The 16,758-nt window shown below is 34.9% G+C and overlaps 1 protein-coding gene and 1 long non-coding RNA gene across 4 annotated transcripts in view; one reads left to right on the forward strand and one right to left on the reverse strand.

Annotated features, from left to right (window-relative positions):
- Positions 1-16,758, reverse strand: part of THOC2 (THO complex 2) — a 50,030-nt gene that overhangs the window by 24,281 nt on the left and 8,991 nt on the right. For 2 of the 3 annotated variants that reach the window (XM_015626393.3, XM_015626391.3), the window contains exons 5-16: positions 15,166-15,236; positions 14,342-14,463; positions 13,443-13,576; positions 11,800-11,966; positions 10,975-11,067; positions 8,392-8,547; positions 5,239-5,411; positions 4,887-5,082; positions 2,622-2,663; positions 1,496-1,626; positions 1,308-1,409; positions 39-123 (exon numbers count right to left, since the gene is read on the reverse strand). In XM_015626393.3, coding sequence (XP_015481879.1) covers positions 39-123; positions 1,308-1,409; positions 1,496-1,626; positions 2,622-2,663; positions 4,887-5,082; positions 5,239-5,411; positions 8,392-8,547; positions 10,975-11,067; positions 11,800-11,966; positions 13,443-13,576; positions 14,342-14,463; positions 15,166-15,236 — 1,472 coding nt within the window. Of the gene's footprint in view, positions 1-38; positions 124-1,307; positions 1,410-1,495; positions 1,627-2,621; positions 2,664-3,336; positions 3,379-4,886; positions 5,083-5,238; positions 5,412-8,391; positions 8,548-10,974; positions 11,068-11,799; positions 11,967-13,442; positions 13,577-14,341; positions 14,464-15,165; positions 15,237-16,758 lie in introns of all 3 variants that reach the window. The other variant, XM_033514101.1, reaches the window with a different exon arrangement.
- On the forward strand, positions 9,105-13,432 carry LOC117244360. Its single transcript, XR_004497285.1, has 3 exons — positions 9,105-9,258; positions 9,366-9,436; positions 13,329-13,432. It is a non-coding gene; the product is annotated as an uncharacterized LOC117244360 (long non-coding RNA).

Here is a 16,758-nt window from a genome sequence, read left to right on the forward strand (position 1 = left end):
CAGGATGAAACAGCACTTAAATACACGTAACGACATACATAGTCAAATAAAATTGTAGGATTGCTGTGGCTGAGCTTCCCAATTTGTCTTCCAGAAGGTTTCACATTTTCCTTAGTTAAGCGCCTGTAAATAAGGACATATTTTATTACAAAAGACAAGCTAGAAGAATATTAAAACAACAGGTTAGTTTCATTGAAGAAACATCTTTTAGTCTCAGAGACTAAATTCTCACTAGCAAATGTGTTTTCAAGACATCTCAGCATAGAAATACTAAACCGTTGAGAAATGGAAATTGAGAAATCCTCCAAGATGCAGACAGAACAACCAGTCCAGTTGTCCCTCTATTACTATGGACCATATTCTAGCTTCAACTTTGAATATTTTGCTTTCAGAATTTGTCAGTGAAATCTGTACCACATACACCAAACCACTATATGATGCTGTTTAACTTAGGCACAGATCAGTCATTTTTTGTTGCATTCTGTTCATTGAAAAACAGTATTTCTTTCTTTGTGTTACAGTTCCACAGAATTTCCTACTGAAGATCTGAGCTCAACCTGAAACTTGAAGTTGACAGTAAATTATACACAGAGCAATATTCAACGACTGACAGCACTGTGGTTCACCTGCACAACTGAAACCCATTGTACAGGGGAAGGGAAGAAAGGTTTATGGTGTATGTAGCAAGGCTGAAGGGAATCAAAACAATTGTTCCTAGCTTTCACGGCTGTGAGTCCAAAGTGTTATCCAGAAATAATTACTGTCTTGCCTATATGGAAAGATTCTGATTATCCATATTGCAACACCACACCATTTGCTTTTGGCAAATGGAAACCCTAAATCCCTGACAGTGACTAGAATGTGAGGTAAATCTGAAATTGCTGTGAGCCCACTTGAGGATGAGAATAAATTATTCTGTTCAACTTACTGCCATACATTTAAATCTACAGAGAACATGACAAGATTCTTGAGACTCTTTGGAGGAGAGTATCCACCTTTACCCATGGAAAAGGTTTTACATCATTTAATGGGACATTTTTCAGAGATTATATATGCTTATTGGTGACAAATTTGTCTGTATCCTTGCTTATTCAATGGGTTTTAACCACAATACATTAAATATTAATTATAATTTGACATTATATATAATGTAATATAATTAAATATTACATTAAACAAGGACTATTTGAGAAATTAGTAAGTCATTAGTAAGGGAATGTATTTTTCAAACTTTTTTTTTCTCCAGCTGGTAATATGCAATACACTGTATTACAGTTCATTATTATTTATGGGAATAGACCACTTACTTCATAATGTATTTGGCTCGGTCTATGGTTTGAGCTTTAACTTTCACAAGAAGTGGGTGACTATTATATGTTTCATTCTTCCATTGCCCATAGAGACGGTACCTGGAAAAGTTATACAGAAAAAGGAATTTCAGAACTGACATCTGAACAGCCCATTCCAAAGGATGGAAACAAATCATTCTACTCACCGGTACTGGTATGGAAAGGTTTTGAACATTCCCCATAATTCCTCAGACATGCATGCATTGCAGTCCATCAAGGAAAGAGATGGAAGCAAGACTTGATCAGTAATACTCAACAAACAGCTGAACAGTGTCTCCTGGGATAAAGACAAAACCCCAAGGTAACTATCTTAGAAGCAATGCTGTACATGCAATGCACAAATGCATGAATGGAAAATTTGATTATAAAACAAGTACACCACAAGATTAAGACTTCCAGAACAAAAATCTAAATAGTACCTAGAAGTATCTATCATCATAAATAATTTAGTATATAATTTATGGACTATATATATTCTCAATATTTTATCTGCCTATGTAAGATAGTAGAATAAAGCTAATGCAATCTTCAGTAGGTTGCACTCATTTTCGAATCAAACAACCCATTAAAAAATGGATATTGTGTGGACTTGCATGAAGTGCAACAACATGGGAAAAAGTTCATTTTGGCAACTGTTTTCAGTGTATTAAGGTATTCCTTATCTTTACTTCCATTTTCAAATTTCAGATGAAAACCTGAAAGCATTATACATGTTTGCAAGATATTTCCAATTTCCATGTTTTCAGTACCCTATCCTGACCCTTTCTTAAACTTTTCTCCTTTCCACTGAGTTATTCTAGAATAACTAGCAGCAACAACAATTGAAAAAAAAAAAAAAAAAAAAAATAGAAAAACCCAGAAAATATTTTTTTCTACAATGATTCAGGAAATCAGGGTGAGAAAGAGGAATACGTAACAATGAAAACTGCAGAAACTTCATACTGAAAACTTATTGATTAAAAAATAAAAAAACACCACTTGTTTTTTAAGTTAGATTTCAACTAAACATCTGGATTTCATTGTAAACAATCTTGATAATAAGTTAGAAAATTTTGAAGTAAATAAATTTAGAAATTTTTAAAAAAATCATTGTACCAATAAACACCTCCCACTATGTCCAATTTGTCTTTATGCTTTTCCCCACCATAAAGTGTATTTATAGAATAAGTAGCTGGAGGATTCCAGCTGATTCCAAGCAAATAACAAGTAAAATGCACATTTGGTCACCATTACAATCTTGCACAAAAACACCTTCCTCCAAAATAAACTCACCATTTTCTCTTTATCTTCCTGTTTGCTTCCATCAGACTGAAACTATAACAAAGACAACCATGTTAATTATAGTACAGTTAATGTAACAGCTTCAGCAGGGCTATCTCAGCAAAAGCATAAACCTGACAGGCCAAGCATCATTTAAATGTTTAATTTGCCACATCTGTCAGCATTAAAGTATTTTTAAACAGAAATTCAAATGCACAGATGAAATGCATTCCTTACATATAGAGAGGCTTTGTGCAATTTTGTCCAAAAAGAAATAATAGCTAAAGGTACAAGGAAACTTGCTATTACATACGAAATATTGAATTTTCTTACTGGAAAGGAAAAAAATGCCTAAGCATTCACCTTCTACCTAAAAAATCTGAGGACTTCCAATGCAGCCATAGACTATGTCCCCATCTTTGTCTCATAATAACACCTTCTTAAGCCTTTAGTCTTCATTATCACATTACTTTTTCTCTCTGCTTGTTCCATTCACTATGAAAAGCATATTAAGCTATCACACCAGTAAGTCCACAATTATTTTAAAGGTACACTTTAGCATGAAAGCTGCAGTGCAATGTTAGTATTCTAACTTTTAAACTACTGTATGGGTTAACTTAGGAGTTAAATTACCTTCAGTTACAATATATCTACTGTGTTAAATGTAGTTCACAACTAGAACATGCTGATGGCAACAATGCATTAGAAATAACTTTCCCTGTGTTACCTTAACCACTCTGTCACTGACGAATTTCTTCACAGTTCCAGCCTAGAGCAAATAGCTAAAATGTTGCTCATTCTTGTCAGAAACATATTAAAACTGTTATGTAAGTATATTTACAATAAACCTGCACAAGAGATTCCTAAAACCAAGTAATATCCATTTCACTGTACATATCATCAGAAACAGGGCTTTCTCACAAACGTTCAATACTTCAATTACAAAGCAGTCCTAATAGTCTGCTGACAGCAATAAAATGCATTAGTCCCTTAAAATTATAATTTCCAACTTAACTGCACTGTCATTGCAAAATATCACTGAAGTGAAATCAGTCTTCTCAATGGCTACAAGAAATAAGCATACTATAAAGTCAGAGTATTTACCACTGGGAAATCTCATCATTCTAGACGAGAAGAAATTATAAAGATTTGGAAGTAGGGAAATAATTGAAGTTCCCATTATTTTATTACAAAGACTATATGGAACCCAAAGTTATTTTAGGTCTTTCACTTACCATTGCATCTTGGAACCTAACAAGAATAAATTTTCTTGACAAAATCTGCTATTTTGAGCAAAAAGATCTTCAATCCCAAGAATTATCTGTGCTCTTAGCTCTGCATCATCAGGTATAACTGGACATGAAAGCCTCCCCTCAGGCAGTATACAAATTATGAGCATTCCAATATTTGTTAGTTTCAGTGGAAATAAAAATACTTTCAAGGAAAAAAAAGTTATAAAACTGAAAATTTCCCCTCCAGTATCACTGAGATCAATCAACCTCTCAAATTTTCTGTCATAAGTTAAAATAAAATGCTGGGAAACACCATCCATGATTTTTAAGTTTTGGGGAGGTGGACTGGTTGTTCATTAATAATAGCAATTTCAAAATTATTTATTCCAAAGTTTCTTTGAGCTGCTGTTAAAAATAGACACATGGTAAAGATATGGTCACTAGACAGTAACCCATCTCAAGAGATCAGTTACTTTTCTGAAGTCGGCAACTTGAAGCAATTGCCACACTGAACTCATCTTTAGAAGAATCCAAAGGTTTGTCACTGACACAAAATCAACAGCAGCAGCATTTTAACTAGGCAGAATGGGGAAAAAACATGAAGGATGCAACATCCTCTGCTTCCCAAGTAACCTAACAGCTGCAATAGAAAGCTGAAATTATTTGTACTGCACGTGCTCTCAATCCTCGTTGACTACATTGGTGCTGTAATAATGTAGAAGCTTCCAGGCAGTCTGTACAATATGTCTGTTGGGTTTTTTAACTGTACACACATAGATAATATTTTAAAATATGAATACCATAATTGGAAATTAGATGTCACTAAATACCCATAGTTATAAACCTACAGTGTATCAAGTTGTTGATAAAGATGTTTATAGATCATAAAATTAATCAAAAAATAAAATAAGATTATCCAAGTTTGTCCTGAGTCAAAACTTTTGTTTCAGCATTTGAATATCATACAATTAGCAGGACAAGCATTTTTTGACACCAGAATAATTGCTATTTTTTACGTTTTGACCAGCTGTTGTGTCATACCAACCTCTTTCATAAATGCTTTTCCAAGGCGCACTACTTTTGCAAATAAAATGGGATCATGGGACAGATGAGGACCAAGGTAACAAAGCATGTTGAACACTTCCTTTCTCAATTCCTCAAAGCTCTCTGCTTGTTTTGGTGCTCTCTTGTTTGGCAAAGAGGAAACAGGTGACCCTTTAGCTCCTTTAGGTACACCAACTCTGAAAAATAAAATGTGCAGCATTTCACATGAAACAGAACTCAAAACTTCAGAAAGTTTTGAGTTTTGTATCTATAATTAGGCTTATTAGTGAATTCATGCTGAAAAGAAATTGTTTTTCCCTTGTGTAGCAGCAGAATTGTGGCTGTCACTTTACCTGCGGTACAGAGGCTCAATTGTCACATGGACAAGCTGGCAAAGTGCAATTGCAATCGGCTTGTGTGAAGTAGAGTAAAATGGAGGCATCTGATCCATAATACTTTGTGCATGGTGCCAATCACCAATTTTTAATAAGGCTTCCAGTAAGCCAAGTTTTTGATTATCAGGAGGCTGCAAGACAATAAAGAATAAGCATGTTTATTAAGTCTCCTCAATACTTCTTGATCAGTTGCAATCCACAGCTAGAGAAAAAAGCCTTGTATATCAACCGTGTAATAAAACATATGCAAAATAAAATTTAGCTAGACATTTAGACAATATGCAAACTTCAAAAGAAATTATACACCAGTCCATGTAGAATTTAACATCTGGATCAAAGAAAAAGTTAAAAATAAAACAGAAATTTATCAAGTTGTCTGATGTGTATCAGATACATATTTGATCTGATCACGCCTTTTTCAAACTGTCACAATCTATTGCAGCTTATTTCCTTACAGGACACTTCAAGAACAATGCAAGAACTTAAGAATCCTTTATGCTGTGTGTTTTTCTGGTTTTAAAAGCACCAACTTCTTTTGCAAAAGCAGATTAGAATAAAAAAAAAGCTAGGCCATGCTCAAACCCTTTCTCCGTCCTAGTGTGCCTGTATGACAAGTTTCACATTAGCATCTATTCTAGGAAATTATCTAGACTTAAGTGCAAGTCTATACAAAGTTTTCCAAAAATTCCCTTTGCAATACAGGCATAAGAAGAAACAGGACTCTACAATTAAGGTCATGACTTGAAGCACTTTTTCAGGGGCATGGTAATGATGTATTTTATTGTTATACCTCAGTTTTCCCTGGCTCCCACAGTAAGTCTATTCTGAAGTGACTAACAGTAAGGAAAACTAGCAGTAAGTAACAAGCCTAAGATTAAGTTTACACCCCGGGAAAGAAGATTACAAGTCTAGGACAAAATATTTTTATTATTTTAAAGCAAAATATTTTTTCAGTTAAACCACACAAGCAGAGAAGGCCTCCTGACAAAAACAATAATTAATTATAAAACAGACACTCCTGTGGATCTACTGTTTGGTTGTTTTAGTGGTTTGGGTTTCTTTTTTCCCCCCGTTTAAAACTTTAACACTGGCAAATATTTTTCTGATAGTTTTGAAAATAGAAAACTGAATAGCACATGGTAATATGCAGAGAAAAAACAAGTAAGGTCTCTCTATTCATGCTGAATTTACAGAGCTCACATGCTGCTTGACTTTTGGGTAAGCAAGTTCTGACATGAGCTCTCCAAAAGCCAAGACATGTCTGGCACAGAGGGATCAGTCTGGAACTCCTGTCAAACCCATTCCTGCTGCCCATACTCTGACCTGTCTGGATGTCCTATCACAGAGTTATGGTAAATGCATCTTAAAAGGCAAAAGTAGACAGCACATTTGTCAAGACTAAATTCTCCATATTATGGAGATATGAGATAATAATGAATTTTAACCACACAAAATAAGCACATTTTAGATTTAAAAGAAAAGTCAGGTCAATAAACATTGCAAAGCAATTTAAACATTGCTTTGTTTACACAGGCATTTATTCCATGATACTGTAGCAAAACCAGTACATTAAAATGACAAGCTGGATACAATGTGCCTAAACTTAGGCTGACAACAGCTTTCACGTGTAGTTACTCCCATAATGGCTATGAACTGCCCAGCTAAGCACATACAAAAATATTTTTAATACAGAAACAAGCTTTTCAAGAAACAGCACAGATTGCGTAACAGTGTGTGCAGTAACAGAAATAGGTTTCTGTTAAGAACAGCTCTTATTTTTCCCATCATATAGGCTCAGACTTTGTCATTTTAATCCTTCAGAAAAATGCTGCAGTTTCTGCTAGCTTAAAATTCCCTAGGTCTTAATTCTAAAGCTTAGCCATGAAAGCTGTCTTAATTCTTCTGACATTATTTGCAATGCATACACTCCCCGTGTCCCATCAAGAGTTTATTTTTCCATTAGAACAGGGTGACAAGCAGACTTCAGAAAATTCTGGGTAGGCCCATCTGACAGCAGAGAAGATGGACCAAAGCACTGTGGTGCAAGCAGGAGGTAGGGGGATTAGAAATTTAAAATGAGTGAAAGGAATCTGTTTAAGCAGCAGCTGTGGCTGCAATTGAGAGCCAGAGGACAGTGACTGTATCAGGCGCTGGAGGGAAGAAAATGGAATTAAGATTTTTCAAACTAGGAAAGAAAAATGGAAGGCAGAAGGAAGGTCAGAGAATCAAGAACAGAATCAAGGGGGAGTAGAAGAAGCAGGAATAGGTAGACAAACCAGATTGATAAGGAATCCAGCAGGACACAGAAATTCAAAAACAGAAACCATCAAGACCGATGAATCCCTCTCCATACTCCCCCTACGTATGCAACTTAAAAATGTATATATCAAGCATTTATTTTTATTTTTTCCTTTTTGTTTTAAATATAGTGTTCAAGAAGAACTTAACCACTCAAATGAAGATGACAACAGAATGGCCTCTAAGAGATCAAATAATTTTTTTTCTAAAATAAGGCTTGGATACACTAAATCAAATTAGATCTAGAGCAACATAAACCTGACATAGTAGGAACTTTAAAGAAGAGTATAAATTTACACGTATGGAGATACAGGCTTAAAGGAAAGTACAGTGAGCAGTTACAACTAAAAATCTTCATTCATAAGCTTTTTCTACTATGGAGGATAATTATACCAATATTCCCAAGTCTGGCAATTCTTTATTGTCCCAATTCTTGATTGAGACAACTAATGTTTTTATTTTTATGAAATCAACTAGAATTATACTCTCATGAAGCCTAGAAGTACAGTTGTTAAAGGCTGTGAAGTGTATAAATGCTGGGGCCTACTTATTGGAGCCAATACAACAAAAAGAGAGGGAAGAAATCAATTAGCTATTGAACCAAGAATACTTTATGTACAGAAATCCAGAATAAACCCCAAACCATGCACTTTTGCACATTCAATATAACAGAAGTGCAGTCAGAAGCCAAATATAAGCCATCCAAGAAGTACGTAACTGCTTTTTAAATAAATACAAGTATGTTTTTATAACAATTGTTTTGTTAAATGTAATTAAAATAATTTTGCTTAAAAGAAAGTTACTCAGTCATACCTTTTCAGTTTTCTCCTCCTCTTTTTCCTTTTCTTTCTCCTTTTCCTCAGTCTTTTCAGATGATAAGACGACCATTGTAAGTTTTCTGACAATTTGTTTAGCTTCCACTATCTCTCGCTTGTGTTCCTCAATGATGGCATTATCCCCTGGTAGAAGCTGAAAAACCAGAACATATCTGAAAACTGAAGTGGTCAACTGCTACTGTAGATCACCTGAGCTTGGAGAAGAATTTTTTCCTTTCTTGCTACTAATCTGACAGTCTTTCAGGAAATCAATTTCTTTTCCTTGCTGCAATCATCCCAAACAGGGAATTGCACTAATAGTTGACCATTCTGAAATAAAGGACTCATGAGAAATAATACCACACTACTTCTTCACGACCATTTGTTGTCTGTTGCCCTCCAATTTACCATTCTTCAATTTTACCGATTCATCTTTATGGCAAAAATTACACACATACTCCATGATAACATTAACACAACTCAGTTCCTCTAATCCAAGTGAATATTCAAAATACTGCTCATCTAAAGAGAAGAAAAATTTAATCACCAAGCAAATCTAGGTAATCTACTTAGCCACACACTTTGATTGCACCTTTATTTTAAAGAAATACCATTTAAAGCTTACCAAATTTTTCATTTATGAGCAAGGTAGGTTAAACATATGTAACATCTGATCTTTGAAAACTATCTTAGATAAAGTACCTAGTATGAAAAAGAAACTCAGCATAGTTTTGTACTTGTGAATAATCAGGGTGAGGAATATAAACCTACACTCAGAAATTAAAAGGTCAAGTTGTGAGGCAAACGAAAAGCTCTTTTTCAACTTCAACTCAGCTCCTGAAACCAAGATCACACTTTGCTGCAAGTAAGCAATCAAAACTTTCTGCAGTGTCATGACCTCTTTGATACACTCATCTTTCTTTCTAATGTTTTAACAAGAGAATATTTTTATTGTTTTTTCTTTGCCCAAAGTGATCATTGAAAGAAGAAAGAATTACTCCATTTCACAGAAATCTGGGGAAGAACAAATCACACTTGGAAAGGTAAAAGGTTTAAGGAGCTGCATTTTTCTCATTTGAAAAATGAACTACTAAAAAAAAAGGTAAAAAAAGGAAAACTACAAAGCTTCACCAAGAAGTACCTAGTGTGGAATTTCAATGGGTAAATTGTATCTTTAGGATGCCATACTTTCTATATGGCTCTGTGTATACACACATTAATTGAGAACAGTTTTTATCAGCATCAAAGGGCAGGGAGGGCAGAGGTGGGGAGAACACTCTTAATATGAGCAATAATGTTTGCAGTGCTCTCATATGGGAGCAACACAATGAACATCCCTCCAGACTGAACACCTACATGCTAATTATTTGATAGAAACTTTCACAGCAAGTTAAATTAAGCCTGAACTGAAAAGAGATTAAAAAAATATACCATCCTAAACATGCGAAGACAGAGACTGGCAGAGAGATTCTGGAATGAGACTGAGAATCATCATAATGCAGGTGAACAGTGCAAATGTCTGCAGGGACCCTCAAGCTGTGAGACTGGCAGAAAACATGCCCATACCTGCACAAGTCTGCACTGAGATTACACAAGCCACTGTAAGCCCAAGTCTGAGCGTGTTTCGTAAACTTACAAACATTATCTTAAAAACAAGCATTATCGTCACACATTCCTCACTCCACACCATTTATCTAAGACATACAGTCCTGCTCTTGCTCCACCCCACATTTTCAGCCAAAATACTCCTATGAACCCAGGGACAGTTATTGACAAGTCAATATTGATGAGATTGTGACTAAGGCTATGAAATGCCACACAAACAAATGACAGGACTACCTTCCAAACCTTCCACAGATGTAACTAGAACTCTGTATTTCAGTGGAAGAGGTGACTCTTAAAATTTCTTATCTTAAGACTACCCATGGATATTCTGAAATTAAAAATTCTTGTATAATGTAAAATTAAGTTGATAACTACAACATTCTGTTAACCATTCATCAAACTGGAATGTTGGTTGGCTGATAAGCCTGTCAGACTGCAGAGAGTAAGTCTCTGATTAGATCTGAACACATAGGTCCATTTCTTTCCTTCAACGTAACAAATGGTCAGAATTATGGTAAACAATGAGAGGCCTTTTCAGGACCATGCAAGTATTTAAATAAAATAACCCTACTATTTAACTAAAAGAATGTTTGGAGCTGACACTGTCCTACCACTTTTCTCAAAAACTGATCTTGTAAAGCAAAACTCAACAGGTCTAACTCTTAAGGGAAGATTACTTAGGCATTTACCTCCAACTTCCTACTCTGCCAGAAGGTAAACAATCTGGAGGATGTTACTGATAATCCAAAAGAAGTTTATTGGCATTCATATTTCAATGTGTGCTTATTTGAATATGTCACATTAAAAAAGCACTGAAAATTTTAAGGGTCACTAAATATTGTACACCTACAATACACAGAATGTCTGTTACACAATGTCATGAAGCTGAAAATTTAGGAGAAGGGTTAAGTATCTGATTTTCATTTTTTTACATGTCCTTAGCTTTGGCATCTATCAGAGTAACACTGTCACTTACATGAACATAAAGATCTTCCAAATCTATGAGATTATGTTGCAAAAGGACAGCAGCAACTCTGTATAAGGAGGAAGGGGTCTCACCACTTGGATCCTAAAATGGACATTGGAAATTTAAGAAAAAAGCAAACAGACCATAGCAGAAGGTTATGAAACGGGAACCACTCAATTCCTGTTCAGATAAAACATATTAACCCACAAGTCTCCTTGTTAGCATGTTATTTAACTGCTATTACTTCCAAGTCACTAGATTTAAATGCAATACACATTCTGTATCTTCAGAAACAAAAACTTTATCTTTGCACCCTGTGGTTGTTGTATGCAATTCCTAACTACATTTTAAAAAAAACCCTTGACTATATTATCAAGTATCAACCATGACTCCCCTGCAAACATGCTCCTCACTCCTGGGGATAAGTCTCACTTATAATGTACAGTCTCTTTGTTCATGCCAGTCCTTACATAACTCTACAAGTTCAAGTGGAAGGTATCAAGATTTTTCAGCACTTTTAAGAGAACATTAAGCATTCTCCTGTAAAATACAGTAAGAGACTCCCACTCAAATAATGAAATTATTGCTTTTAATACCAGAATTTTACAACTTAAAAACTAATTTCTATGTTTAAAAAACAAAAAAGTCACAAAAAAACAGAAAAACCTATACAAAAACTGAAAAAAAACCCCACCCAACAACAAACAAAAAACCCCAAAACCCCCAACCAACCAAAAAAAACTAAAAAAAAAAACCTGCAGAAAATCTCTTATTACTGACTGCAGTTCAACCACCAACCACAAAACCAAAAAATTAAGAGTGGAAATACATTACCTGATAAAACTTGAATTTGAACCCAAGGATATGGCATAGAGTTTGAGGTTCACACATGTACATGTAAGACTCTATCAGTGGTACAAAGAAATCATCATACTCAGGCCTGCACTCATAGACTTCTAGGATGATATCCAAAACTCTGTTAGGATCAAGATTGAAACATCCTGGTGGAGAAGGACAGAGCAGAAAAGTTTAACATTGCTAATTTTCTTCTCCCGTGATCATTTTGATTTGTTGAATACTGAACTACACAAAAATACTGAACAGGACTTCCAACCCAGGTTACAGAAAAAGTAGAAATTAACACCTTAAAGGGAGCATTTAATAGTTAAAAACCTGACCTCACCAACACCACAGGGCCAGCAAAAGACATGAGACGCTGCTTCTCCCCTTGTGATGCCACAGATATTCATTCAGTCATACAAATCAGCCAGCTAAGAATTATTTTACACCCCAAAAGCTGTTATGGTTTGAGCTAGACCCTGATCCTCCTGGTGATACTGTCCTATTAATTCAGCATTATTGGCAGCAGAATAGGGAACAGTTCCTTTATTTGAAGGGGAGCAGGAGCAAAGATACAGATCAGGTAAGCTAATGCTGAAATCATACCCCTATTTTACTATATAAACTTTCCACCAAAACTCCAGGAAACATACTTGAGGCAGAAATATTACTTTTATCCAAAAAATATGCATCTAGACTATTTTCCTCATAGTGCCATGACACGTTTTATCCAGGCACATCCACTATGCAGATAAATAACTGCATGAGTCTTTCTTTACCAAAAGCCGCTTCCATTACACCAGAACCTGCTCTAAGTTAGTACTTTAAAAGAATTGACATATTGTAGGAAGCCTATTTGCAATTCCTAAAATTCCAGAAAGAAAAATATTTTATCACAAAATGCTTCAAAATGGGTGTATTTTTTCACTGTAATAAGCAGAAAAATTATCCTATTCTCTTGATCTCTCCCAAAATAAGTATTATTGCTAGAGGAATTTGACACTCAGGCAAAACACTTTGAAATATTAAAAATTAGGTTTTTTTTATAAAATGGCAGCACAGCTTTTTACCTGTTACTGCACTGGCACCACATGAGACAGGCACTGGCACAAACATCAATATATTGTACAAAATTCTTTGTTCAAAAAGGAAGTGTAAACCAAGGGTAATTACAGGTATTTCCTGTTTTTAACATTTTCCACTTAGACTGTGAGATTCTCATCACGACTCAGCTTAGAAATATGGAAAAATCACTGAAAGAACTAGATAAAGGAAGAACATTTACTACTTCTCATTTCTCTTCACAAGGAATCACTCATTCAGTAGCTTCAAGAATAAAAGGATGTTCATGCACTGAACTAATACATTCAATAACAAAAAGCATTACTTTGTTATGCTCCAATCTGCCTGACAAGCACATCTTCCAAATATGTTCAAATCCCAGCATGCATATCTGAGGCTTCACAATAAATTCAGTATTTAAGTATACTTACACAATATTCCCTAAATTATTTTTTCCACAGAAACGGGACCTTCAAGACACCCTAATTCTTCTATTCAAGATGATCTACCTTCTGTAGTCATAAGATCATATAGAAAAACCAATGCCCATAATATTCTTTCAATAAATTCCTTACCTATTAAAGATTTGATATTTTCAAGGATTAAATCACTAGTGATATTTCCGGATAAGTCTTGACCCAGCTCTGCAATGAGCTTTGCATAACCTTCATTCTCCTCTCTTAGCAAATTAAACTTCTGTTGCTTATAACTGCAAATGAAGAGAAATTAAATACTGTTGTGTAACATTCATCCAGTGAAGATTATTTATGCTCTTAGCAATTTGTTCTACAAAAAGCTAATTCTGAACACATTTTTAAGAACTTATTATTTATCTGAGTTGTTTCAAAAACTATTAAATGCAGCATATGAATACCAGTAGGGTAGCAAGCACTCTCCAAACAAATTCAGCTCTTATATCAAATGCAGATAATTAAAAAGATTAGACTTACACTAAACAGGAAAGTTTGTTCTACAAACTGCTCTGGAGAACTGCTTTGTGGCAGTCCATGCTTAAGAACCTACTCTTTTTTCAAGTGATGTTCTTCGACACTGAAACACTCAATGCTGATACAGAAACCAAACATATACCAAAAAAACCCATAACCCACATTGACCAAGCTAAAATAACTATGGTTTGCCTATTTATGAAAACAAAACCTATTCTTAACTGATGCAAGAACAATAATTAATTCTGTTATACTTAATAAATTCATATATCACCAATGAATATTAATTAATCTGTGTATATGGAATCCCTGCAGCAAAAGCCATAGCTAACATGAGAAAGATTTTATACTTCTCAGGAATTTGAAAACTAAGGGCTAACAAAATTCTTTTGTCATTAGCAAGTTAAAGTGCAACAAAACATATTTCCCAAAGAAAACTGAGTACCTGGTAGAAAACATTGTTATCAGACTAATCATCATTGCCCCTCCCCACCCACTCCCCAAACAACCCCTGCCCCAAAACTTACAATAGTTTTGTCTTTATTTTAACAGATTTTTGATTGAACTGTTGAGACTGCTTGATGAGTCCCAATGACTCCAGCGTCTCTGGATCTAAACGCTCCTTTAGGACAGTGTCAGATACAAGATACTAAAAAACACCAAAAACACGCACCAAATTTGTAAATTACAAAGACCTAGAAACCACACAATTATTAATTTATGTTACATGTGCATTCTGACAACAGAAAAAAGTTCGCATTTTGCTTCAAACACGGGAGCATACAAAACTTACACTATTAACTGAAACTGGAATTTCAGAGTGGTAGATTTTATATACAATTCAAATTTCTTCAAGAGCACCTTGAAGAAACAAGCCCTAGAGTCTAATTCCTGGTTACCAAGTATACATTGCATAGCATCCAGGGACATTACTATCAGGAACTGCATATTTACAAAGTGTATTCTACATTTTTTAAAAAATCTTATTTTCATATGCTGAACTTTCCTACAAATCAAGCTTATTCCATGCATTTAGGAATGCTACTTCTAAACAAAAGAGGAGGTTACATAAAGAAGTGCAACTCAAAGCATACTTCAGAAGCAAAATTTCTGGTGAACTCGCTGGTGGAAAAATTCAAGTTCTCAAAACTCTTTAAAGAACTCAAGAGGGAGCTGTACTATATTTTTCTATCACAACATTTTGGAGATGAATTTTTTAATTATTTGGGCATTTGGAAAACAATCATAGTCTTCTCTGGGGAAAAAAGAAAAATCAAGCTTCAACACTCTTAGTTTTCTTGTCAAATTTTGACATGCAATTTTGCCAAAAGACATCCTAAGTGTAACTTACCAAACAGGCCAATACCAGTTGTGTAAAATGATCCCTCTTATTTTTTTCTTCTAAACAACTTGTTTCAATATCTACAAAAGAAGATGGGGGTAAAAAAGCAATTTTTACTGAAGAAATTTTGAGTTTCTTCTTTTATAGCTATTCTGATAAATGCTAATGATAACACAAGGGAAAGAAACTCACTGATAACATGGCAGTTTCTTGCTACTTCCCACCCACTCATCCCCCATGGGGTTCACGTAATATTTTGATGACAATTCTCACATCCACAAGTCTCACGAGAAGGTAAAACAGAAACCAGACGAATGCTGCAATAGTTTTTCTTGCCATTCTCTTTGTTGCAATAATGATTATGGCAAGCATTGAAGATCAACAATAAGCACAAAACCAGAAATACGAACCACTGAAGAGAACTGCATGATCCTGGCCTTAAGGTAATGTTCTAATCTTTTTCCCTGTGGCTTCAGAGAACTACCATTTACTCTGTCTGCAGTCTTTTAGCAGCTATGGTTCTGTATTACCATTAATTTCTTCTGTATTGTCAACTACTGAAAGCAATTTGCTCCTATGGGAAGACAGACTATGGAACACTGGACAGGGAAGAAAACCTGGTAAAGCAGTTTTAAAAAAGCACGTCATTACAGGAAGTGAGGAGCTGTAAAATGAGTAGAAAACTCTGTAAAAGAATGCAAGACAGACATTACAATAGACAAAAAACCCACCACATAGTAAAATCAGACCCACAGAGATCAGCAACAAAAACGTGAGAAAGAAGACCCTAGAGAAACTGAAAACCAGTGATGTAGCAGGGTAGAAGTGAAGGCAATAGACCAGCCAGATCAGCCTGGACCTTAGCAGCCAAGACTCTCAGCCAAAGAACAAGCTGCAGTAAAAAATTTTCCCAGGGTATGTGGATGAGTGGACAAATCAAAATTCTCAGATATATTGAAACACAAACAATTGGGAAAAAAATCCTGATAGTACCAAATATTGATTAGAGTAATAAAGGGGTTAGAGGAAACATGCAAGAAATTGTCCAACATCCTTTTTCCCAAAGTTTGAAACCTAGCTACTTGGCCATACTATTCTCTGCTACTAGTGAAAGCATGGCATTTGGCTACACACTAATTTAAAGGAAAGAGGGAAAAGAAAAATAAATAGAAAAAGGCAGACAGATACACTAGCTTCTGTTATTCAAGTGAATAAATATGAATGAATAACTAGTTTCAGTTATTCAAGTAGTTCAAGAAGTTGGTAATTCAAGCCTTCTACTGCAGATAAAAAAGGAAAAGGACATCAGTGTAATACTGCATTATGAAAACTAGTTATTACAAAATTATGATACAAGTACACAGAATGAAACAGTATGAATAAAACAAAGTCAAGTTATCATTCAGATGTATAAAACTAAGGCTGCACATGCAAACTTAATGAGGTGCCTCTCTTTACAGGCAACCACATCACAGAAGATGCATTGCTCCTTCAATACACAGAACACACAGGATATGTGTTATGAGCAGACCAACAAAAGAATTTTCTGAAATTTGTTGAAAAACACAGACATGGAGCAAGACAGAAACTGCAGGCACTGAA

Source organism: Parus major, chromosome 4A, assembly GCF_001522545.3.
Source record: "Parus major isolate Abel chromosome 4A, Parus_major1.1, whole genome shotgun sequence".
In the NCBI taxonomy this organism is placed as follows: Eukaryota; Metazoa; Chordata; class Aves; order Passeriformes; family Paridae; genus Parus; species Parus major.